This window comes from Ciconia boyciana, chromosome 2 (genome assembly GCF_034638445.1).
Source record: "Ciconia boyciana chromosome 2, ASM3463844v1, whole genome shotgun sequence".
In the NCBI taxonomy this organism is placed as follows: domain Eukaryota; kingdom Metazoa; phylum Chordata; class Aves; order Ciconiiformes; family Ciconiidae; genus Ciconia; species Ciconia boyciana.
In genome coordinates this window covers 146509221-146536156 of record NC_132935.1, presented here as the reverse complement: position 1 = coordinate 146536156, position 26936 = coordinate 146509221, and the positions used below count along the sequence as shown (strand labels likewise).

Genomic DNA, 26936 nt, shown 5'->3' with positions numbered 1-26936 from the left:
AACAACTTCAGCCATACTGAAAGGTTTACCACAAGGAGATAACTGAGGGCAACATTCAATAGAATGATCTTTCTGTCCTGTTCGCTAGTAAAATGGGCCGTATATCTTCTTTTATTATCTTGTTATTCTTGATTAGCAGCAGGAATGAGGGTAGCATAAGGATTACATTGTTAAATGTCTCTGCTGCATATTAAAACTCTTGGATAGCCCGTTGTGTCAGGCATGCCCATTATGCACACATGGCTCTTGCTCACAGCTTACTATTTTTTGTGTCTGTACACATGAGAATAACAGGTCACTCTTGACCTGATGGCATTTACATTTGGAGAAGGTGAGATGGGATTGCATCCAATAAAGAGGACAGAAGCCTCCCCTCCTTTTTGTGAAGGGGAAAGACAAGAAAACAGCCTCTTTTATATCCATCTCACACATTAATGTTATAGTTCATGATGCTATAAGCAAGAAGAATTCCCACTAATGTCATACAGGAAAGAATTATTTGGGAAACTTGGAACTACAAAGCCAATCAGGAAAAATACACATATATATTTCTTACCCATTTCATGAGGAATTTCATGGCATAAAATAGCAATAGTCGTTGTCACACCTGTTTCTGTTGAGGACGAGAATGCTGCTCCTATTACCAAGCCATCAGCAAAATTGTGAAGACTGTCACCCACCAGAACCATTATTGCTAACAAGCTAATTTTCTTACCTGGGAAAAAAAAACCAAACAAACAAACAACAAAAAAGCCCAGAAGTTTGAACACAAACAGATACTGTAATTTTTGCTATGTTACAAATTATTTGGGGTTTTTCACATACAACATTATGAAAAGTCATAATAATCAGAGGACAACAGTGTTTCTCTGTTTTGTCCTTGTTATTATACTTCTTTCAATACACGTGAAACAAAAAATAGGTTGTAGAATAATTCAGAGATGCAAATACCAGGAAGTAGCCTCTTTGTTTTTACTGGGTCAACTATTAGACAAAAACTTAGAGTTCAGTTTGACTCCAGTCTCATGATATATGTCCTAAAGGTTTTCATCAATATTTCCTTGGTTGCTGAAATTCACACAAGTTTTCTTGCATTCTAGATGGCTTTTTTTCCTTACAAGGTGCGAGTTTTTCCACCATCACTCATGGAATTGCACAGCTATAATGAAGATGAATATTTAGTCTCATGCAGCTGATCATTTTAATACTGTAAAGCATGTTACTGCTGAGTAATATTTTCAGGGTCTGTTTTTTAGGAGATTGTATTACAGCAAAAGATAGCGATGAAAGGCAACAAGCCTCAGAGCATCACTATCAGGACAGCGTTACAGCATGCTCATTTCCAACTTTTGTTCCAATCAATTAATGGCCATTATGCTTATAGTACTCCTGTCTGCAGCATCACTCATGGATGCAGTTGGCTGTTTTTCTTTCCCATGTTGTTTTGTGACCTTGCTTTAGTGTGGAACAGTACATTGGATGTTCATGATCAGATACCTGACATGAGAGGAAAGGTGCTACTAGTGATAAAAGCATTGAAATCAAGCTAGGGAATTAGGGACAGTCTCTCCGTCCAGCCTGTAACCCAGACAGCCCTGTAGCATGCTGAATGGATTCATGGGGAGGGATTTTATCTCTTCAAGTAGCAATGAGGCTCCATACACAGGCCTAATGTCCAGGCTTAGCAACCTATAATTGTCTCCCCTATCCTGTACTTTTTTCCACCCATTTTATCCACAGTCTTACAAGCAGGACCTTCTAATGCCTCTCAGGAAACTCATCCAGCCTCCCTGTACACAATATGGACAGAACACTTTGCAAAGGGTTGCATTTATGCCTGAAGAAGCAGGGTCGTGATTTGGGCCCTAAACATCATGTATTTTCCTGACTTTTGTTGGCCCCACACAGGCATAATATGACAGTCTAAGGAGCTGACGTGGAGCTGCACAGAACAGTCTGAATATAGCTATTACAAGGTTTCACTTCAGTAATGTTTTTCCAGAGATGACCATTTTATAGTGATGGGGGAGATGTTTTTCTTACAGAAACTGGCTAGAACCGAAGTCTTCAGACTATTATAAAAAAAAACACACAGCACATAAAAGCCTAACAACTGTATTCAGAAAATCCTCCCTAGTTGCCTGGGAGCTCTGCGGGTTCAGAAAAATTGGCAGGCTTGTTAGATTTTCCTGCCAGCTTATGGAGCCAGACGTGGATGTCCCCAGTTTGCACAGCTCTTTCTAAACACTATGGGCAGTTTATAGCCAATAGTGCAGAGCATGAATTACATAGAAATAATGGATTGCTGCATTACATTAAGTTTGTGATTTGTAATAAGCACTGACGAGGATGAAATCATGGCTTGCCCTGAGATATGATTATTCTGTTTTATTCAAGTATCTGATTGTTGAAGAAGATATACCATGGTTACTGGAACTCACTCCAGCGTGTTGTCTATAATACAACACAGGGATCAGGGTAACATTATGGAGCAATTGCAAATGTAAGCTTTGTGAACTTACTCGACTGAAAGTTAAGAAGATGCATATATAAACAAATCTGAACGTTTATCTTAATATACTTTCAGCCTACTTTAAAGCAACTTTGTTACTAGCAATTATCTCACCACATTATATTTCTGCAACAGTAACTATCAACTGTTAACTTATTACCCTAACTATTTCTACAAAACCGCTTCTTAAACAACTCTACATTTATCCTTGATAATTTTCTCTGCTTAAATAGGGGATCGGAACTCATAGCAAATTCTATTCCATAATTTTCATAAAGCTAATGGGTGCAGCACTCCCACCATAGATTACGCTTTTTAAGCTTTGAATAAGAGTTTAAAGCAAACATTTATCCATAAAAAGATCTTTTTTCCTATGTTTTCATTACTCATACAGCAAAAATATTTCTAGTTAATATAAAGTCTCACTGAGTATACTAAATATAAAATGCTACTGTTTGATCTTTTCAGATATTGATAGAACAAGTGTGGATAAATGAGGAGAGGGCCAGCGAGACATCTTTTTCTTCCAGTAGCTTCTTGCTTTCTGAGTTACTCACTGGCTATCTAAGGTGACTCTTGCAGTCCTACTTGACATGCGTTTACAGTGAAGTCTGGCATTTCTGGAGATGTCAGGCTTCTGCCTCAGAGCTTCTGCCTCAGAGCTGCACATTCTGCTCCATTTTGGGAAAACAAGACCTAAAAGTTTAGCTCAGTATCAAGGCCCCCAGGTATGTTTATGCATTTAGCTATTCATAAGAACTGTAACAATACAAACTTTTGAAAATATGTATTCTCAAAAAAACCCTAAAACAAAACAACCCCCCTTCCCTACTATGGTTTCACGTACTGATTTCTAATATAGAGGTAAAACGTAAGTATGAGGAAAAAAAGGGAACCAAACAAAGAACATCATTACTGAGAAATTATCCCAAATTTAGTTATACACCAAATTTAGTTATTTGGAACAAATAACATTGAAATCACTAGAAATTTGTTTGTGCTTAGCAGATAGTGATGACTGAACAGAATGGAAACATCTAGAGATAGACTAGATAATCACACTGAAACTGGCACTGGATTGTGTACTGCTAGATAGGTGAGATGGAAGAAATGGAAATCCAGATTTCAAATGCCTCAGAAATGGAAATGAAGTCCACAAGAACAGAGAATAATATTAAAAACCTAGAAGAAGATAATGCCATTAAATCAATAAAATCAAATTCAATCAAACTGATGACCTGAGATCTGAGATCGCAAAATAAAGGGGAGTTGATTATAGTAAATAAACTGATTTCAATTAAAATGTTATTCCCTCAGTTGAATGACTGCAACTCTACTAAATTCACCAAGGTCACACAAGTACAGTCAAAGGCAGAGTTTGATTTATAGTCTATTTTCCCATTTTTTGGACTAAGCAGCAACAAAACAGAGAAGATAGGAATTACTTTGAAGCTCTCCGAATAAAACAGATTATCCTAAAACTGAGAGCCATCATGAGCCCATAATTCCATACATGTAATAAATCATTACTGGTTTAAAGAGGCTATTGCTTTACTGTGCAAGAGAAGAAGGAAGTAGAATTATATTAGTCTAGTGAGCCAACAAAACAATCATTTCACTACCTTCAGAAATAAAAGCCCAAGCAAAGTTTACAATTATAAAAATCTGTTTTGTATTAAATTTTGAATATTTCCCTTTAAGCAAAGGCTTTAGAAAAATGGTTTGCAAGAGTGAGTAAACAAACACTAAAGCATGGACAGTATAAGATTGATGAACTTCACAGTTACTGTGTTGGCATCTGGAAAGGTCTTTAAGCAGAGATTAAATTAGCCAAGCACCATCAGATGTGGTGAGGTAGCACATAGCAAACGCAGAGCTAAGTCAGCTTCACACTTTCAATTCCATCTTAGGTCTGAAGACTTTTCTTGTTACTCGTCTAGTCTTTTTATTGATACTAACTTTTTTTGCTGATCGCCTTACTCTCTGGAGGAGCTTCAGCAGACTCAGAATCTTCTGGGCTTCTCTAGTTAAAAGCAAAGATAATGGGTCAGTGTTAAGGGGCTCTTCCAGCTGCTGCTATAAATACAGGAAAATATCAAATAAATTCAAGCTTTTTGAATTAACGATAGTTGCTGTTATTTGCATAGATATCATTAGAATCATTTATTGAGCACTGGCAGTGTGATTGGTACTGCAGAAACACATAAAAAAAAGTCTCCCTTGCCCAGAAAAGTTACAGTCTAACTCAGGTAGGAAGAAAGACTTTCATAAGCACTGTTGTAACCCAAGAAAATCATGTTTCTGCTTGAATACACAAAAATTTGAGCCAAATGCAGAACTAAAAAGGACATTATAATTCAAATTGTATCTTTTGATTTTGTCATGGCCAGATTATTGTAGTTTCCTGCTGGATAGGGTGTCTATAGGATTTTCAAGGAAAAATGGGTAGATACCAGAGTCTCTTTGGAATTCATGTTGTTCACAGTTACTCTGTGAAAACACAAGACTAAAAAAGATGATCATAGGTAGGTTTCACACCCTTTCAAAAGATAGGATTTTTTTCCTCAGGGTGGTACAGCCTCCAGTGCCTTGCCTCTTGGCCTTTAGTTAGGGCTTTGTCGCGGCATCAGGCATCGCTGGCTGGGGATAGCAGCACATGAGTACACTCCACTGCAATGAGTGAAATTTACCCTGATTTCAAGTGAAGAAGGAGACAGTATCTTTGTCCTCATCCTAGAGAGTTAATTTGATGCATCAGCCCTAATGTTTAATTAACAGAAACTGCAACTGTGGGGAGAGAAGGGAAACATGAGGAATCTCTCTCTCCTCCTACCTCCCTCGGGCTTTTCTTTCTAACTAGAGAAATTATGAGAAATGTGTGTGAGGGTGAGATAAGCCAAAAAACTCATTTGCTTGAAACTAGAAAAACTGAATTTATAATCACTATCTTTTCTTTTTTTGGCTAAAAAAACATATTAAAGCTATTATAGCAGCCAATGAAGAGTCAACAGCAGCACGAAAGAGTGCTTTGTCAGGGACAGCAGCCACCACTCCAAAAACTATAGCAGAGATGTGTACTAGCTGCAAAACAGGATATATTTCTTGGCTGGTATTAGCTTGGTTGTGATGTGGGATATGTGCTGTAGAAGCATGAGGAGGGAAGGGAAAGGATTTGGTTTTTAAATTCTACATTTTAAAGGAAAAATAAAAGTCTTCAATTCCCATGATTGCAGCCAGTCATACGAATTCCAGTAATTGTTCCACTTCTCTTGGAATATTTATTCACATGCCACTTCTTTGAACTCTGAGTCAAAACGGCAAGACTAATCACTGACCTGAAGGATTTATAAGCTTTTCTTAGTCCACCAGTGTTTGTCTTACTATTACTCACATGATTCTGAAAAATTGGCTGCTCTTGTACAAACTAGTTGAGCCAGGCTAGTTCATGTGATCTATACGTAACTTTAGGGGGATCTTGCAGCTGAGAGGAATGACAAGGTCATTCATTATCATAAACAGGAAGCTATGACGTGGCTCACAAATTACTAAACATCCTTCACTCGTCTCTTTGCTCTGCATTCAATTGAGAGTTTCCCAGCTGTGTTTTAGAGATTAGCAGTGGCTCATGAGGCTCTTACCCATCACAACTGCTTTAGTAAAATGGAGTTCACATTATAGAAGATCTCTGGAGATTCTGATTTAAATAACCAGGAACCTATATATCTAGATACTACATATAAACTGAAGAGATTTGTTGGAAAAAGAGAAAACAGGCTAAAACGTATGAGTCAATTTAGTTTGCAAAGATATATCTGTCTGGATAGTCTCCACAGACCAAGGGAAAATTATGTAACTTCTTACAGGTAAGCACCATTCCCAGATATCCAGTTTGTTTATGTTACTCTTCAGTTCTGTGGAAAAATGCCCAAGAACAGTCCAAGATTTCATCTGTTCACTAATTATGCACTTAACTCTCACTGCAGAAAATCCTGAACTTTTTCCCGTGGGAGAGTCTGCCCTTACATATGATAAATTTTTAAAAAGAAGGGAGGAGGAAAATCTCCAAGAATTTTATCAACAAAAGGTAGTATAGGAAGTGTATTGTTATATCAATCTGACACACATTTAAGAAAAGTTATTGTAAAATCTGTGTTTGAAATCTCTGTAAAAGCTCATTATAAACTTCAAAATCTAGAGATTCCTGACAATCATGTCATGTAATAAAGGACAAATCAATAAAGACTGAAAAATAATACTGATTTATTACATTAATTTGGTTCATTTTTTTGAGGAACAGAGAAAGAAGGACATAAAATCAGGGAATTATATCATATTGGTAACCTACCAACTGTATGGTTGAAGTAGATTTGCCTCTGCCTGAATGTTCACTTAATTCAGATTCCACTGGAAGATCATGGGAATGTCCCCAGTGCCCATTAACTAAAGAAAGGCCCTGCTGAATGAAGAGGCTTTGCAATTAGTTCTGAAACCCACTGAACACAGATGCAGTCTTTCTCAGCCTTTCATGAAAGTTTACCATTTATAGGATTTTTTTTTTTTTTCAAAACAAAATCTATTGAAAAAGATTGTTGGCTGGCATCAACATTTCCTAATGCTTATTTGGTTAAAAAAACCCCTGAAAAGTGAATTAGATAAATCTGTGACAACCATAATGCTCTGATAAAACTTGTTTTAAAACTGAAGATTAAAATTTGAAGATGAGATGGATATAAAAATTAATGCTGAGAATTCATCTAGTTCTCAGTAGAACAAGTTTAAAAATTTGTGGGATGATGATAAAGGCCTTCTCTCCAAATAAGTAACAAAAAGGACTACTTTTTACCAAACAAACAAAATATCACCATCATCAAAATATTCTCATTCTATTAATCTCACATAATATTCTTATGGCTGACCCAAAGGTAGTGGGAACAGGGACTTATTGCTATGTATCTAAATCAGGCCAGTCATTAAACACTCTCTGAAAAACAGAACATGCAAAGGCTTAGCCTTCTTAAGTGACATTAAGATAGCCTCCCATGCTGAGAAACTTAATGAGCCATCACACTTTGTGTTACATTATATCCTTGTGCATAATCATATTTTCAGGCACCAGCCACACTGAAATAAAGTAATAGAATTACTATAAGCATGGCAGTGAGCAAGGAGATATTGTTAATATAAGATTGGGTTTTACTGACCGCAACATATATATTAGATTTTCAAATCTATTGGGATAGGGGTCAAAACCAATTTGGAATTTTTAAGATATCATTCTTCAAAATATCTTGTGCTTATCTCTATGTCTTCCTCCTGTTCAAACAGAGCCTAGAGTAAACAACTGTCATTGCTATTTCATATGGATACATACTCTTCACCTGCTCCAGTGCTAGCCATGAAAGTACACTTATGGAACACATTCAGTTAACTGTTTCCTTCTTCAGTTATAACACATTCAGTTATAACACATTCAGTTATATGGAACACATTCATGAAGCATACAAAATCCATAGAGCAAACTGAAATAGAAATTGAAGGTCAATCTGGTAGGAGCACTTTGGAAAGCAATTTTTAATGCTTCATTTAACTCATACAAATTATAATTATTTTCCACAATCATTTTAACATTTTGTGCCCTGTAAAATCTCGAAATAAAAGAGTTTTTTTAAAGGATAAATTGTACAAGCTTTACCTGGTCACGTGGTGTTACCAAAAGAAAGAAACACTTTTCTATCAGAAAAAATCCATGAATTCCTCCAATTATTCCCAAAAGTTTCCAAATATATTCTTTCCCCTCATAGAAATGTTCTACCTCTTGTGCTTCATGTTTATGTAAACCAAGAGTCTAAAAAAAAGAGATAAAGTAACAAAATTTAAAATAGCAATGTTTTAATCTTTGCTCGAGTAATCCATAATGTGTTAATTCAATTTATTCTCAAAATTTTCTTTTGCCATCTCTTTCAAATTTAAATTGTGTTTCGAGCTAATCAGCTGAATAGTAGATAGATGGAATGAATTATTAGGAGCCTCTGCTACACTTCATCATCTCTCAATGGTGAAAGTAACATTATTTTTAGAGACAGTTTTATGAAATTGCCCTTTGTGCATATATCTGTTATTTGGTATCTTTTGTTTGGAGTATATTGATCTTTAAAGTCTGAAAAGTTGCTTGTGTCATCTTCAGATGTAAACTTCATATTGAAAATAATCCATAAAGCTTTCTGCTGGTGGGTGTGCTTCCATTTTTTCCCCAGTGGCACAGCATGGTAGCCCTCCTTTGCTCTGAAAGTGAGCACTTTAAAGGCTACTGGATACGTCACTTGAAACTGGTGAAGGAGAATACTTTCACGCTCAAAAGCTGTTTCTTAAAGAAACACATTTGTTTGACATTCAGTGAGAACTGCCTTCCTTGAACCACTCTCCCAGTTCTGCTTCCAGAGGTGATATAGTGAGTACGAAGAACATTCTGACCAGAATCTCAAGTGAAGGTGTGAAGCTCTCTTCCAATGACCAGTTGAAGTCTATTCATAACACTTATGTCATATCAGAGGAGACTCAGTTAAAAGTAAATGAATACACAATGGAAAATTTGGTTCTGTTTTACACACTATCCTATTCTTAAAATTTGTTTTATTAATTTAGAAAAAAATCATAGCACCCATTTTATTAGAGTTCTAGGCAGCAGGATTAATTAGGCTGATAGCCCCTGGTTCTCTGGAACAACGTGTGGAGGGGACTGGGGATGCCTCATGCAACCTTTGAACAATTTCTCCTAAAATGCATTACAGAATCTGCCTCATGAAAGAGTTTAATACACATCTAGAAACCTAGTTTGCACAGGACTTGTGGGTTTTCTGAAAAGTTGTGAAATTTTGAAAATAGGAATCTTATTTTCTTTGAATTCATCATTCATTGATTTCTGCTTCTTACTACTTGGAATATCTCTCTGAACTACAAAGTGCAGAGGTAATTGGAATGCTGGGTAGTTGGTTCACAGATTCCATGGAAAGCTTTATTTTTAAACAGATAAGTATTAGCCAGGTTTAAATGAAACTTTTCTGTGTGTGTGTGTGTGTGTGTGCATGCACGTGTGTATGTGTCAACGTTTTAGAAACACAAAAGTTTGTATTACCTACCTGAGGAATAAGGTGTAGCAATGCATCTCCAGAAAGGGTCCCAACAGCCAAACCGACAAACAGCTGTAAAATGAGTGTATAGATTTCTTGACAGGAGTTAAATAAAATGAGGGTTGTACCAAACATAGATCCAATAGTAATAAGTAAAACAGCAACAGTGCTGTAACCATACTCTGTAGGGAAAAACAAATGAAACAAAACAAGGGCACCTTTAAATATTCAGTATTTGTATTTGTGTTTGAGTATTTCGTTTTGAGGCTATGTTTTGCCACCTCTGTGTACAAGCACACAGAGAAGTGATTCATTGTGCCACATAGATTTTTATAGTCATGTGTGATACAGATGACAGAATTGGAAGCCTAAAAAACATTCCTTTTTTCAGGCTTTACAGATAATAGAGTCTAATGCTTCCAAATTTCAGACCTTAAAGAGGTAAATAGACTGTGACTGTGCAGATTAGAGATACTCAGAGCAGCACAGTGAATGCTAGTCTGCATTTGTTTCCTCTCTTAACAGATTTATGCTTGTTATTCTATATCCTCACATGCCACACCTGTGTATCTTTACAGTCAACACCACATTATTAACCAAATCATATTCAGTAAGCACACCAAGGCCTAAAACCTCAGATGAATGTAGGCATCTAATTTAGGCTCTAAGCATAAACTTTTTGGTCCAAATTATGTTTACAAATGTGCTGTGGACATAGACTCCTTTAGTTACTACATCAGGACCATCAACATATTTTTCCCAGGTTACTGGGATTTTTGGAATGTTTCTCTTATAATTCTTCAGAGTTACATGCTGCTCACATTTCCAACCTTTTGCACAACATGAATCCTGATTAATCTTTATGAAAGTCTTATAATGGAGGTAAAACACTGATGAGAAACAGACATAAAGGAACTAATGCCAAAATATTCAAAAGTGTCACTTAATGTTTCACACATTAATAGCACTGCAAGCGCTCAGCACCTCATAAAATCAGACAGTAAATTTCACAGACTGCACATCCAAATACAAGGGTATAGTAGGTATTTATGGAAGGTCAGGCCTTGGTGACTTAGCCAAAACAGCACAGCCTGTCAGTAAAATAGAACTGAGAATAAAATTGATGAGCCTATGCTCAGGTCACTAGGTCACACATAGGTCAAACATGAAGTCCTTTGTTTGTCTCAAGCCAGCAAAAGTGTCCCTGTGGTCATGGAAACTTTCCTTTGCCAAAAAGCACAGGGAAAGGGCTGCAGAAAGGGCTCTTATTAATTCCATTCTGTGTTTGAATAGTCCAGCTTTTATCATCTACACAGATCTCTCGCCTGTATGCGATCACTAAAATGTTATTGATTGGGCTGATGGTCTTAGACTTGGGAGAAGCTCATTCAACTGTGAATTTGCCATGAACCTTGTATATGACCTGCGTAAGATCCTTTCTTTCATTGTCCCATGATTCCCCATCTGAAAAACAGGCATATCCATGTACCATAGTAAAGATAAAAGCAGTAAAGACTGCAAGGTGTTCAGGTAATGAGAAGAGAGGTAACATAAGAAAGAAGGACTGCTGCCTTCTAGGGAGCTATAGTGATTCTTCCTGTTCTGTATGTTTCTTTCTCCTATAACCATTCTTGGGATATCCACGAGTGTCCTTCCATGCCCTTATCTAATATGTTTTTTTTAATTCACACTCTTAGTTCAATTAATCTGTACACCATGGAATGATAGCTCAGCTCATTCCCACAATCTGCTTAACGTGCGTAGCTTAAAGTACAGATAGAATTTAGAGATGGAAAGTGCTGTTCCGTAAAGATCATTGGCCAGCAGGATGTGGGGAAAGCTTCCTAGCTCCTAAAAGATCTAGTCATCTAGAGATGGCCATATAGATATTGGGATAAAGGTATCAAGGCATTGATTTGTAGCCTAAAAGTGCTGCTCTAGATGCAGATGATTATGGTTAGATGCCCATTCCTTTTTGCTCATTCCCGGCTCCCAAATCCCCCACCAGAAATTAATGTCCCCTGTAACACACCAGCACACCTAGGTTTGTAACCACTTCCCAGGAAACACATTAAGAAATCCTTAGGTCAGATCAGATTCAGATTCTTTTTCGATAGGGTGGACTAGGGATTGGTTACAGAAGTTGAATCAGCAGAACAGATGGGGCAGGAATCCCTGGGAGCAGTGGCATGTGAGGGCTACGACTGCAACTGGAAACAATCTAATTATACTCTAGCTCTGTTCTTGTTCCAGCTCTATCACACAAGTCCTGCTGCCCATGTGTCTGGTTTTCTGGTTGTTTTTCTTCCCACAGTAGTATCCCCAAAGCTTCTCTGCTGTAAAATATCACAACGTGAAAAACCAGCAACATTCACACAGAACTTATCTATAGCAAGCATTTGCCACATCAAGGTATAAAATGCCAGCTAACATAACCTTGAGGCTATATGTAAAAGCAATGTAATGATTCCAGTATAAACCTGTTGGAAATTTCAGAAAATAGGTCATTACTGCCCAGCAACCCACTGATAAGGACCTGTCATGGCTCAGCTGATGCCTACATCAAGCAGTCCTCTAAGAAATGAAGAAAATAAAGCTTAAAACCTTACACATTGAAATAGAATTCTGTCTAACATAAAATTGAGGCTATTGAATGCCCTCACTTCTCAATATAGTACTATTATCTGACGTGTGCTATGAAATTATAGAGTGCATAAATTAGAGAGTGCATAAATCTCATCATGTTTTGGTTTAAGTTTATTAATGAATGAAATGTCTCCAGAAGTTAAGCCCCTGCACCCCTTTATCTGAGTTTTCAAAACACTTTACTGATAACAACATAACATACTTTCCAAAGTTGTTGGTGGAAGCTTTGTCTGCTTGGAGTCAGGAAGCTGACATGAACAACTTAATAGTTGCTGAATGATAGCTGGACTGATTTGCTTGAAGTGGTCCTTAGAAATGGAGGAAGAATTATTTTTTAAAAATATCTTCACAAGTTCATTGGCAGAGAAACAAACCTATGTAGAAAAGTATATACAGTTACTGAACATGTTGCATATACCTGCATTTAATGCTGAGGTTAAATATGGAATCTTAGAAGAACAGAGGGTTATACAGCCTAGAAAAAGCTTGTTTTACATATACTCTTTTCTGGTTAAATTACTTTAATTACTTCAATTACTTCTAGTTCTTTTTTGTTTTTTTCCAGTTAAAACTCAATACTACTATGTATTTCAGAAAGACCAGAATCTTTGGGATGAAGTAGCACTATTTCTATTGAAGCCTGTTAATATCATGAGGATCTGACACAATAATATCTCTAAATATTTTATTGTCATATGTGCTAACAAAAACATTTTAATGCTAACACAAAGCATATTCTTAGCTATTAATGTAAGACTGCATTAATAGCAACAATATTGTTATCAATGTAACATACTGCCTGTATCAAGGCAGTAGTGAAATTAGTCCTTGTGCTGCATCTTTAGTAAGATATGGAACTAAGCTGGTTTTTTAAATTCTTTTAACTATGGCATGTCACTTTAAGGTCAGCAAACTAGGTGTTACATAGTCTAAATTTGGTCTAAAGATTACTTAATAATTGTATGATTAGAGGTACTGAAGAATTTCAACTACTTTTTGTTCTTGTTTAAAAAGTCTGTCAAAAAAAGGACCTTCTCTTGGGAACATTTATATTTTGAAAAAAAATTCATGAAGAATTCATTTTTCATCTCCAGGATGAAACTTCTAGTAAAAACATGAGCAGTTACAATTAGAACGGTTCTAGTGGCAATTCCTGTAAGAACTTCTAAAAAGAAGAAGACTAGATCAAATATACTACCTGTTCTAGGCAGTGGTTTTGACTCTAGAAGTAGGTAACACCAACAAGTGGTATCAAGCTGGAAGTCTAGCTCGTGGCTGGTTATGAGCAGCATTCCTCACTGGTCAGTACAGGGACTGATGTTATTTAGTGCCTTCACCAATGACCCGAGTGATGGAACAGAGTGCACCCTGTTGCATTCACAGATGAAAGCCAACTGGGACAAGTAGTCAATATGCTGATGGGCATGGCTGCTATTTGGAAGGATCTTGGCAAGCCAAAGAAATGGGCTGACAAGACCTTCATGAAGATCAGCAAAGAGAAATTTATCGTATTTCAAACAGAATAAGCCCATGCATGAATAAAGGCTGGGAAAAACTAACTGGAAGGTAGCTTTACAGAAAAAGCCTTTGGGGTCCTGACAGACAACTTGAACATGAGTCACCAGTGTGCCCTTGTGGTAATGAAGGCTAACTGCATATTGGGCTGCATTAGCAAGAGTTTAGCCAACAAGTAGTGGAAAAAGATTATTTATTGCCTTCCACTCAGGACACACGAGTCAACATCTGGTCTATGTCCAGTTTAATAACCAGCAGTACAAGAAAGACATTGGCAAACTGGGGAAGTCCAATGGAGGGCCACCAAGATGGCTAGGGAACTGCAGCACATGACATGCAGGGAGAAGCTGAGGGATCTGGGTTTGTTCAGTTTGGAGAAGTGAAAGGTTGGGGGCTATCTTAAGTGTTCAACAATCTAATGGGTGTTATAGGGAAAATAGAGCCAGAGTCTTCTCAGAGGTATACAGCAAAAGGATTAGAGGCAATAGGTATTAGTTGCAGCAGAGAAAATTCCAATTTGCTGTAATAAAAAAAAATCATAATGAGGGCAATAAAGCACTGGTACAGGTTTCCCAGAAAGACTCTGGATTCTCCATCTTTAGAGACATTCAGAATTCAACTAGACACGGCCCTGTGAAACTTGATCTGACTTCGATGTTGGCACTGTTTTGAGAAGTAGGATAGACAAGGTGAGGTCCAGGATTACTATGAATGTAAATTTTCATGTGATTTTATTATCAGGAATCTTAAATGAAAAAGCAAGACCTCATCTGGAAAATAAACTGTCCACCCACACATAAAAAAATAATTCTTAATGCTTATTTAGTAAAATGTTCTTGTAAGACTTGAGGCATGAGGACCTGCATCTTTTCCAGTTGCAAGCCCTAGCCTTTTAAGTTTTTTAACATAGGGAGGAAGAGTACTAAGTCTCCATTAGTAAAGCAACTATGTGTGTACTCCAGGAGGATGATACCGAAGAAACAAGTAAATCGAATTTCCATATTCTCATACGAAAAATTGGTTGGATGGATGAATGGATAGATGGAGGGACAGATGATTTTGGTTTCTAAAATACATGTTTCTTTAATGAGGAATAATAAATGAATACATAGATATTGTGACAGTTTAATGGAACTTAATATTATTGCTCTTATTAGATCATCTACTACTTACTTGGTTTATATGCATTTTTTAAATCAGTAGGGACAATGGTGACTTAAAAAGAAAGCGGTGACCCTTTTTCTGTGATAATGTTTCAAAATATAATTCCTATCTAAAAATTACAGATCTTAATGTAGTTAGCAAACACAAGCCATAAACGAGTCAATGCCTCATATGTAGCAGCATCTGTTACTAATGGAGCACAATGGCTATCATAGATATGTGCAGAAACAGGAGGCAAAATTAGCAACACAATGCTGAAACACAAAGCCTTTTAATGGAATGATATGTCAAAGAAAATAGACATAGCTAGAAAGAAGAGGAATGGAATAAACCCAAGAAACTAGGAATTCATACAGAAGAGGAATTCTCTTCTCTCCAGATGTTTCTTTGTGATTTTTTTCATCTATACAGAATATTTGGCTCTCAGTTTGACACCCAAGCTTCAGATAACTCCCCTGCACACTTATCTTTTGAGTTACAGTCAGTCTCAGAAGTTCAAGAAATCAAAAACTGTGTTTTATAAGTTATTCTATTGCTGGAGAACAATTTTACTTCTTGTACAGATAGTATCACTACTGATTTCTGTCATAATTTAATACTAATATGAAACACATTTAAAATGACCTTCATTTAAAATTATTTTGAGACCGCATTAAATGCCTCATCATGCTGATCAGCATGATTCTCTTTTGTGGTCAGCTGGAAAGAAATAAACATATTGATAGAGTATGTATTCTGAATGCAATAAAATTACACAGATAAATATCTATCAGAATGGCATTTAACCAGATGCCATTTGTCTCAGTTCCACATCATAAAATGACCACACAGCAAAAGTCAATTGCACATCGCTTATTCTCCTAAATGGAGAAGGAACATTGTCTTCAAGTTAATTTACATTATAAAGAACTGAAAACAATAGAAATATATTATTTGAAGTATATATTTCAAATGTATATGTCAAAATATATACAAAGTATATACTTTGAAGTCTCCTTTTTTGTCTAAGGAATGTCTAAAGGATGGAAGTCAGTCACCATCTTAATCATTGTTATAAACAAAATTTATTTAGTTTCAAATATTTAGGATAAGGATAAAATCACCTGCAATGAGTCACTGTCCTTCAAAGCCCTCAAAGACCATACTGGGTAGTAGCTAAAGTTCTGTCTTTCAGACTTTATACTTTCTAAAGGAGGCTTCTGGACTCCATAGATGGCTATTAAAAGTGTTTGGAAATGCCCAATCTTCAGTTTACAGAAGCCTTTTAAAAACAACTTACACAGAAACCTTAATTTACTTTTTTTCCTTAGTACAGAACAACTCTTCTTTCTACAAAGTCACTTAAGGGGCCCTAGAAGCTCAGCGACAGAAGAGCACAAGAAATCTCTAATAAGGGTATGAAAACATTGAAGCCATGCTACTACAGTCCTCTGTGTCTTGAGGAAACACCTGATTCTGCTTAACACTAACCATTGTTAGCCCCTCCCAGCTACTTTAATCACACCTTCAACATCCATAAAGTTCTTCCGCCAATTAATATTTAAACAAATATAACTATATAAAAATATATCTTATCAGTATCTACATGACTTTTTCAAACTAATAAATTTTACCTCAGAAATACTGTAATGTTTATCACTGAAATTCTGTGACCAGTACTATAATAATATAAAAAGAAATTAACCTGGTCCCAATCTGCGTTCTTTTCACGATCTTCAAAATAACCTTTCAGGTAGTCTCCTTTTGTATGGTTTCCTTTGACTGGAATATTTCTGGTTCCAATATCTCTGATTGCCATATTATAACGTCTTCTTTTGTGACTATGGAGTTGTCCATTTACAGTGCAGGTCTTTTTGGAGGTAAGCACATTTAGTAGTCGTTGTAGTTCTAGTCATTCATTAGAAAACAGATATGTTACCATGGGAAAATACACAATTAAAAAGATAAAACCAAAACTAACTGTTAAAATTTTGTTAGTTTTAACTTTAGTCAACTCGTTATTTTAATACCTTTTTCTCTCCTTGTTATCCCCCAAGGATAACACTGACTACATCCTCGGTTCGGTACTGGAGGTAACTTCCACTTAACACCTCTAGAATTTCAAGACACCTATATACTCAGCCTTTCTTTGTTTACAATACCACAGTCAGATGTTTTGCCTATGACTATCTCAGAGGAAAACAGATGTGACTGAAAGGCAATTCATCTTCCATTTAATCATCGATCCCTGCCAAAGTTATCTACAAATTACTGCTAAATAGCTTCACCGTTCTTCAAATTTTCCCATGTAAATGGAACACCATGCTAAGACACCATATCCAAGTATTTGGATAGTCCAGAAAGACCAAGAAGACAGATCCTTTCTAGGGTGTCCTGAAAGCAATCTTCAGGATGCTATGCTGCCCTTTGCACTTCAGAAGCGGCACACAGGGCAGCGGATTTTCTCTCTCCTTTGGTTAATCTGGAAGCATGCCTGTTTACAGCACTGGAGGAGGAAGGAAGGAGCCAGGATCCCTAATCCAAACCTGAGACAATGCAGGGATGTATCGCATGACATAGCCTGAGTGCAACGGGTGTGCTTGCTGATGAAATGCTCGGTTACATGAGGGGGCATGCTCTATCCTATCTTACTTATCACCTTTTTTCACCCCTGCATTTTCCAGATGAAGCCATAGAGAGACTTTCTGTAAACCTGAGTTTGTCCACTGAAAACAAAGGCAGTCCACAAAGTAATTTCAAAGGAATTTAGATCAATGACATTAAGAATGTTTCCATGTGAAAATCCTTTATTTTTTAATGTTGTTATTCAGAAAAAGCAAATGGTATAATCTTAATGGTAAATCTTACAAAAAGGCTTGTAATAAGATGTTTATCTACTTTTGTCTTGAGTAAACAGATCTGAACAGAGCTGAAGCTAGATTTTTTTTTCTAAATGTAGTCAACTCTGACTTTCTTTTTTTCCATGCTGCCAGTTCGTTGCTCTTTTCTGCAGTTACTATTAAGAATTTTAATAAATTTAAAGAGACAATTTAATTAGCTTAGGCTTAAAATATACTTAAACTGTAACAAAGTGGTTAAGAATATTTTTTTGTTTCTCTGAATGACACTCTAACTCCACCAACCATAAAGTCTTGCTATTGTCTTCACTGGGGCCTGGATTTCGCCATATATAGCTATTTAGTAGCACTGTGCCCAGATGGCTCCATCCATTCTTGTGAGTCAATTATTTTAGAAGATCTGGCTTGGCAATTTGAAAGGAAGGGTTTTGCTGCAAAACCAGTTTATGCAAGTACAATCTAGGAGTCCAAGTTTAGTGCTGAGAATTTTGCTCTTTTTTTTATTATTTACTTCTGTGATTCAATGTACCTCTGTGTAACCTAAGAGTGGTAAAAATGTTTTTACCTATGCTTAATTGAACTTTTAAAGCTGTTTTAACCCATACTTAATGTAACTTTTAAAAAGTGCTTTGAAAAGCTTGTGAAGTGTTGCTATTAGCAGTTACCACAAACAAGGAAAAGTAGATGTCTTATAATAACCTTCTAAATCCATACTAGGCACTTGAGTTGATGGTTTAGCTTCTTAAACTGCTAAGCATGCAGAATCTTTTACAGAACTTAATAGCAGCTGCTGAGAGCTCAACACTTGTGTTTTGTATTTTTTTTCATTTTTGGACCACTTCGAACTCTCCTATACTTCTACTTATTTATGGTTAAGTAGCATTTCTGATACGCCTAGCAACAGAGCTCCTGAAGAAAGTGAACTCTGCGTATTCCAGACTCACTAACTGGGTACTAAGATCAGAAGGCGGGTAGGGAAGCACAAACCATAAAGATATTTTCAGGTACATTAGGCAGATATAAGAGAGAATTTGGTCAAAACAGTGGCCTATGTCTATTTCATCACTTCTGGGGGTGCGTCTACACTGAGGTGTGAGTGACTAAGGTGTCTAATCTGGCTACCATACAGGAATTATCCCATCTAGCCCTAAATGAGTCTTGCAATGTATCCAGACCTGCATCAAGGAGCAATGTAAATGAGGCCCCAGTGAACTCCGCCCGCACAGCTAGATTGCCACTCTCAGAGCTCTCTTGGGTAGTTCAGACTATGCTGAGCAACTAAGTCATAAATTAATGTGACGGTACACATTTAATAATCACAGTAACAATTTGTTTTCTACCTCTCAGAGAATTATCAAAACAAGGAGTTTATTTTCCAGCCTTGTTTTTAAATTTAGAAGAGACTACTTAACAGCTCTAAAATGAAATGGCATTTAAATCTAAAATGAAGCGAAAAAGTCCTTCAGGCATTTAAAGATAGTTTACATCAAATGTGTGTTGCAAAAGGCAAGTAGAGACGAATAAATAGCTTACCTGTCACTTGGAGCTCAGTGGTACTGTTTAGAGAATTGAAAATATATTTTATAAAGAACTCTGGGGAAGGCAAACTTGCTTTCCCCATACAGACTCCTTGGAGAGCCAGAGTAATGATTAAAGCAGCCAGGCGTGGAAGAGTGTTTTCATCAGCACCATCTCTGTCCATTATATCAGCATTTTTCTCCAGAGTGCTCACATCAACACACTGAAATCAGGAGAAAACAGCATGAAGACAGCCCTGGTCACCTCCATTTAAATAATCAGAGTGACAGGAGGAGAAACTGGAGAGAACACTTTCATAGACAGCCAGGGTAGAAAAAATACTGAGATTAAAGCTGTAATTGACAGCAGGACAGCAAATGTGAAACAGAGGACATTTTCAGGAGAACAGGCATAGAACAAAAAAGCCTGAAATTTTACTCAGTGTCTGATGGGGAAGAAGTATAGTCCTTCATTCAGGTTATTTTTGCTTAGTGTTATTTTCATGCTGTTTCTATTATTCTTGTGTCCTCCTCAATTGCATCTACATCTAATTCCAGAAAGTGGCAACAAAGGGAGGAATTTGTGTTAAGGTACAAGAAATTGACTCAAACTATACAAACTTTGACTCTTTATCTCAAACTTCAGAAAGAATTCTCTTAACGTTTTTAGTTCCCTATCTATTACATGGAATCAATAATTTGTTACGGGGCAGTTATCTGGGGACAATATGGAAAGATATAATTCTGCAGATAAAGGGTGACTTCCCTGCTGGGTAACCAAACAGGAGCAGTAGACAGTCGTGTACACCCATGTCTGTGGATGTGTGCAGGTGTGAAGTGAGGGAATACAGCTCTCTCAGTTACCTGGAAACTTATCCCTGTTTTCTTCCATTTTTGCCTTTCTTGTTGTTTTTTTTTTTTTCACTGCAAACAGTTGGGGTTTGAGAGAAACAAAAAAAATTGAAGAAAATTATTTAAATTCATTTGTCTCTAACCCCTATTAACTAAACTGAAAAGTCAACTAGATGAGCCAGTACAGTAATAATTTATTTCACACATACTCATCTCTCTCTATATATGCCTTAAACGCTGCAGAGAGGAGGCTGGCATTTCTTTTCCCATTCATCCATTACACATTTACATTTCCACAACCCCAAATGTCACCTCTCATTTAAAATAATGTATTAGCTGCTATGACTGAGAAGAGGGTATTTTCTGTGAAACCAAGACACGTAAAGAGCCACTAAAAATGCTATTCTTCTATTACTACCCTGCATCATTGGCCCTTTTCCATAACTCAAGTGTTGTGATTCTAAGCATTAGATAGTCTATAATGTTTTGAGTACTTTTCATAAAAAAACCCGCTTTTCCCTCAAGTCAGTGAGTGGTGAAGTCTCAGTTACTGAACAGGCTTGACAACTGATTATACTGCCAGCATAAACAAACAGACCACACAGTAAAGCACTTTATGGATTGTTATTCTATCTTGACATGCCAAATACCCACCGATGCCTTTTTACAGTTGCCCAGATACCATTGGAGTTCTTGGAAATCGGCACGTTCACCAAGACTCAGAACCAAAAGTACTGGTCAATGAATAATTTATGATGGGAAACGATTACACAAAGAACACAGAAAGAGGAACTGGAGGCCCCCAGCATTCTGCTGCACAGCCAGGACTCCTAGCCATCTTCTGTCTGCGTAGGAAACTCTACTACAGTGTGGTGTAAATTAAAATCTAATGAAATGAAAAAGAAAAGGGCAAATTCAAACTTTGCCATAAACCAAATTTAACTGTATATTATGAACAGATCTAAGGGGCTTCTCACAGCAGGTCAACCTGTACTTTAGGAGTTATCTAATCTGGCAAAAACTTATTTTATTGCCTATTACAACGAAAAGAGTTTTTCTTTACATTGTGAACTCTAGAATATTATTCTATTATTTTATAGAGACAAGGAATAATAAACAGTGGTGAGAAAACTCACTGCGTGTTTCCTGACTTAAAAAGGATGTTTTTAGCTGAATATACTGAATATGCTTTTTTTTTAAATTTTAAATTTAAGCTTAACTGTACCACTCTTTCTACAAGGCATATTTGTGCTGGTAGATAATTAGTCACAAATGTATGTGTCCAAACTGAAGGAACCATCATATCTTTGAACAGATTCCTTATTCCACCCTGCTTTGGATGGACATGGAAGTGCAGGGCCTGGCAAGGATCTCATCACAGCAAAACGATTCATCATTTCTGCTATACAGCCAGATCAGTTTTGGAGCTGTTCTGCTTTATACCATTTAAATACAATCACTGCTAGTATATCTACATTAATAAATACAAGACATGAGAAAGTATTTTCTGTCCTTGAAGCCAAGTGCATCTTGCACCTACACAGCTATGCTCTTTTCCATCTGCCCTAAGCAGGGCAACTGCATCTAAATTAGCTACTGTGAATGGTCCCCAATATGCACTGTCTCCCCAACCATGTCTCAGCGGAGTCTGTGGGAGTGCTAGGTAGCACATGCCAAAAGCAAGCCAAGGAGAAGGCTAGTATTAAACAGCATGTACAACAAAACACCAATGCTCAGCCTGTGCTCTCACGCTTTACCAGTTTTCTGGAGGACCATGATACTGACACAGTATCTGAACTAGCTTAAAGGCATTATATCAGTAATAAATGTGAAGTTATTTTTACTTATGTTTTCTTTACCTGAGTTTCAGAAGTTTTAAAATGTTGCCTTACTGCAGCCAAAATATCTTCCGTTTCATTCCGTGAAAAATAATAACAGTCTTCATCATGTCTTAAACTAAGCATACTCTGTAGGTAAAATTTATAATCCTTATTATCCAAGCTGAGTTCTGAAGAACACACATCTCTATGATGAAGAATGTAGTAGAGAAGAATAAGAGAAATTCTCTCAAACACTTCTTCGCTGAGACGGTCTTTTAAATCTCCACCAGCTATTAGTAACAAAGCATCTGGTTCAAGGCACTGTGAAAAAAAAAAAAGGGAAATTCAACCCAAGTAACACATTGCCAGTCATCTACAAATACAATTAGAGAGGTGAACAGGAGAATTCAACTCTTATATTTAAGGGATCGAACCTAAGCCTACACAGATACAGGCTGATGGAATGGCAGGAGCGGGGTGCAGGTAATTCATTGCAGTTCTATGGCTGCAAGATCACACAGGTTTTTTTTCCAGAGCCCTTTCTGTTTTTAAGAAATGTCAAGTATCCAAGGGATTTAAGATTTACTACAAAACAGGACTAACTGATCAATCATTGTAGAGAATTGAAAGTCTTCCTCTGGTTTCAACAGATTATATTTCTGGTTACAAACATATTAGATAAGGTCTAGGGCTATTCATATTTTCACCTGTGCATTCTGTATGTGTTTATATTATAAGACAAAGACTGTATCTGGACTGTAGTTAATTCAGGGTATGTAAACAGAAGTTATACCATATTCAATGCACTGTTAAGAAACTTAATTGACCATGCAATCATGCAGCTATTTTAATTTTTTCTCAATGAATTCTGTTAACTGGAACAATTTGGTCCAGTGCAGAGAGCCAGCACAAGGTCTCACCACCATTTAGTCCTCCAAAAGCATTTCAAGAGGGACTGAAATGATATACCCACCCTGTGCTTTCTATCTGAGCACAGATTTTTAAATAAATATATATTTATCTATATATAAAACCCTCCATTTTTCTTGATACAAAGACACTTTCCAGAAACTTTTGCCAGGGCAAACAAAAGTTAGTCTTTAAAACTAGACCAGAAGACTAATAGAGCTCTGTGTCAGGCTATGGGAAATAAGATACTGAATTCCAGAATAAAGAATCTTTCTTGAAGAGTTCCTGTAACTATTGTCATTCATTGTGTAGCTGGTTTTTTCCAACTGGCTCCTTTCCAAGCATGTTATAGGTGTGTCAGCTAATCTCAAGTACTATGGTAGAGCAGCCAGACTGCACATTTCAGAGAAGAAACTAGGACACATGAAGGTACCATGGGAGGATCAAAAGTGCACTCTAATAAATTCATTAATCCAGACAGAACCTAGTTTGTCAGACGAAATTGTCTGTGGCTACAAGCATGATATGTTGGTTGGTGTGGCTCACCTTGTGTGTTAGTTCATTTTTGTACAGAGGCTGAGTAGAATCAAATACATATTGTCATGGTCAGAAGACAATGTTCCTTGAAGGAATTGAGAGAGCTGCTACTTTTTAATACAAATAATTCTAACAAAAATTCTCACAAATACTCAATCTAAAAAAAAGAGAACTGTGGATGGTAATTGCCAAATTAAATATTTATACTCGTAAATAAACTAGATGATTACAGTATGGCCCACTGTGCCCTTGCTACATTGTCTATCAAGAACTATAATTCTAACTTTTTCTAATGCATATGTCTGAACATTAGTATTTCAGCTAGGAGGAATATAGATATTCCGTTTTCTGTCCCAAAAGACCTCAAGTTAGTCAACCAGCCTTTTCAAACACTCAATAGTAATACAATAAACATCCTGCATGTAGTGGAATAACATTTCAAAACCCAGTGAGGATAAATTGTAATCAGTGAGGCAGCTGTTTGCTCTTGCAAGGAAGATGACTGAAAAGGAAATTGCTAATTGGAAGGAAGCAGGTGCATTGTAAAAGATGCACCTACTCCATGGTATATGGGTAGCCCATAGAGAGTGACCTTTGAGGAGATATCAAGAGGATATAAATTGGTTCATCACTGGTTATTTTGCTGCTACTAATATTTTACAGGCATAACCATCTGCATGGCCTTGGTTTAGAAATGCTTATTTGCTATAAAAAAGAGGCCAACTTTGAACCTGGGCACTGAACCCTGAGTTTCTTTTGTTTAAGAGACAAGAAGTTAGAAAAAATTCTCTTACCACTGCAACAAATACATGACTTTTGTGGGCTTAGGAGATAAAGAAGTGTCAAGTGCCATTCAATAGCTGCCAGCCCCTGCCCAAAGAGTCTTGGGGCCAATATGTAACAACAAACCAAAAAAAAGTGTTAAACTTCGCTGCTTTTAAGCACCCATGGAGACATCATTAAAAATGAAAAAAAACCAAAATCATGTGGTATGGATGGAATCCTGGATTTAGAAGGGAAATTGAGTCTGAAATCAATTAGTTATTCCCAAAAAGTATGGGAAGGAAAACGCCAAGCTAAGGTGGGGCATTCTGTTTCAAATTTTGATGATCTTGAAGGATAGTGCTTCTTGCACAGTTTTTGCTATCTTGGTTTACCAAATCTTGTTAAATCATCTTGGAAGATTTCAGCACAGTGCCATGTGGGCTGCATGTGACTGAAGATGCTGTCTCTCTCTCATGGAATTTCTATAGGCAACTGTGTTCATGTGGCACGGGCCGTGCAGGATGCGTGCAGTGTTACTGACGCAGCCAACACTGAGAATTACTGGAAATGGTGAAAGTCCTCAAATTCTTCCCACAGGAATTTTTCAAGATGAAGCCTAAACAGAGTGGAAGTCCTCAGCAAAGTAAGCCCCAGCTAAGTTTCACTTAGATTTCTTCCATCCAAGGACACAGTGGGCATGCTCTCCACAAATACATCACAAATACAAGGAAAAATACAGCAATCCAGAGAAGCAAAACAGAGGGAGAACAAGAAGACCTAGACCCCTGTTCTGTGAAGTTTAGAAGGACTCTATACCCATTACTGTTTAACACATTCTCAGCTTTTGATCTGGGTCCATATCTGGTACATATCCATTGCCCATATGTGCAAAGAGAAAAACTGCACCATCTCCTTCATAAAAATTACCCATTAAGGAATAACAGGCACCTACATTATTTATGTATGAATTTTCACATTGGGGCTCATATGAAAAATGGGAGCATTTGCAGAAAGGGCCAAAGTGAGTAGTTGTCTACTGCACAGGAGAAAAAGATCTCCATTTCATTGGCTTGGCAGGTTGCCAAGAATAGTATATTGTGAAAGTATTCACCTTTATGACCATCCTCATAATTCTGATACAAAGCGGCACTCTACTGTATGTAGGTCACTGAACAATGCCAGAGCTAGAGTAACGTTAATCAAAGCCAAGACTGACCAAGCCCTTTATAGTCCCTTTCAGCTAAGTTGCTCACTCACCACTGTCTCCGTCCTACCAGAACCTATGACCTTAATACACTCATTCCTTTCTTTGTCAAATCGGGAATCAGTTCTGAAAATATTCTCAACTCACCCAGACAACCAAACCTTCTGTGAAGCTGTACCCTGGACTATTTCCAGTTTCAATTTGGATTTGTAGATTCATTGTTCTGCTTTTGATTTTCCTTGACCTGAACTGCTTACCAAAACCCTCCCCTAATCTTGAATATTTCAGTGAAGTGGCACAGAAATCTGAGACAATCCTGTCTGGGTTTTATTTTTATGAACTAAAATACAGAACAAAAAAAAAGTGGCAGAACCAGTCCCCAATTTTTACCTATGTCTTTCCACAGTGGAAATCCCCTGTGTCCCAAGTTCAAGCTCATGCTTTTATAGTTAGATCAGGGTAAAGTAGAAAAATCATTGTTGGAAAATAAACACTTGACAACTTTTAAAGGAAAATTATTAGTGTTATGCGACTGAAGCATGGAGCTTTTAAGGAATGCCTGTCATGTTTGGAATATCTCTCCATGAGCTCAGACAATAAATATTAATAATTCAGAATGAAACGATTAAAGCAGGGACAACTTTTTGCTGCAACAACAAGCCCTTTACATGTTTAGGTTTTGTATTCAGGAGAGTATCACTCTAATAAATAATTTTAGAACTCACTGACGATCTGTAAAGATATCCCTCATTAAGTGAAGCACTAACCAGATTACAATCCTCTTGCATGCCATAAATCCGCTGTGGGCACTCAGCTCTCTCCAGTAACATTTTGACCAGTTCTCGTGAGTGATTCATGTGGAGCTCAGTGTTGTCAGCTGAAAGAACGCGTAAAACTTCCATCAGATAGCCTCGGCTGGGAGCATAGCTGCCATCCTGCCCATGCTCTTCCCCAGGCTGTCCTTCAGCAATGAGCACGCTGAGTATGAAAGCAGAACATACCACCCCAAGAGCTGGATGCTTGGTCAGAAAACACATCTCCTCTTCCTGCAGTGCGTGATCTGCACTGAATGTTGGATTGTTGTTTGCACTTCACAGCTTAAACTCGAAACCTGAGGAATCTGAATGGTAAAGGGGAAAAAAACCCCAACCCTTTAATTAGTGTGAATGCAATATGTTTGAAAGGATTTATTAATTGGTCGGCTAAGCTGATTTGCAGTGACAAGCTGTTTTTGAACAACAGGGAGCCTGTAAGGGCTTTACAGCCCAGAACAGCAGGAAACTAAGACAACCGTGGCCTTAAAACTTCTGTAGAATTACCAAGAAGAGATTGACTCAAAGTGCCCTTCCCTCCTCATAAAAGTAAAGTGTATGGTTTTCATTTCAGTGTTATGTTATTGCATTCACTAATAATTCTCTTCAGTAAGAACAGGAAAATACCATAGCTTTCACTTTCATTCCATTATGAAACAGGTTTTTAGCAGCAAAAATAGCTGTAAATAAAGTTTACTAGTCTAATTCTGACATGAATT

The 26936-nt window shown here is 37.1% G+C and overlaps 1 protein-coding gene across 1 annotated transcript in view; it reads right to left on the bottom strand.

Moving 5' to 3' along the window:
* The window catches only part of SLC39A12 (solute carrier family 39 member 12), a 32820-nt gene extending 6378 nt beyond the window's left edge, over positions 1 to 26442 (bottom strand). The window contains exons 1-10 of the mRNA XM_072851515.1: positions 26173 to 26442; positions 22030 to 22311; positions 19335 to 19542; positions 16649 to 16851; positions 12488 to 12659; positions 9649 to 9821; positions 8205 to 8357; positions 6858 to 6968; positions 4472 to 4535; positions 557 to 715 (exon numbers count right to left, since the gene is read on the bottom strand). Of these exons, the coding sequence (XP_072707616.1) occupies positions 557 to 715; positions 4472 to 4535; positions 6858 to 6968; positions 8205 to 8357; positions 9649 to 9821; positions 12488 to 12659; positions 16649 to 16851; positions 19335 to 19542; positions 22030 to 22311; positions 26173 to 26442 (1795 nt within the window). The remainder of the gene's footprint in view (positions 1 to 556; positions 716 to 4471; positions 4536 to 6857; positions 6969 to 8204; positions 8358 to 9648; positions 9822 to 12487; positions 12660 to 16648; positions 16852 to 19334; positions 19543 to 22029; positions 22312 to 26172) is intronic.
* Positions 26443 to 26936: the final 494 nt, after the last annotated feature.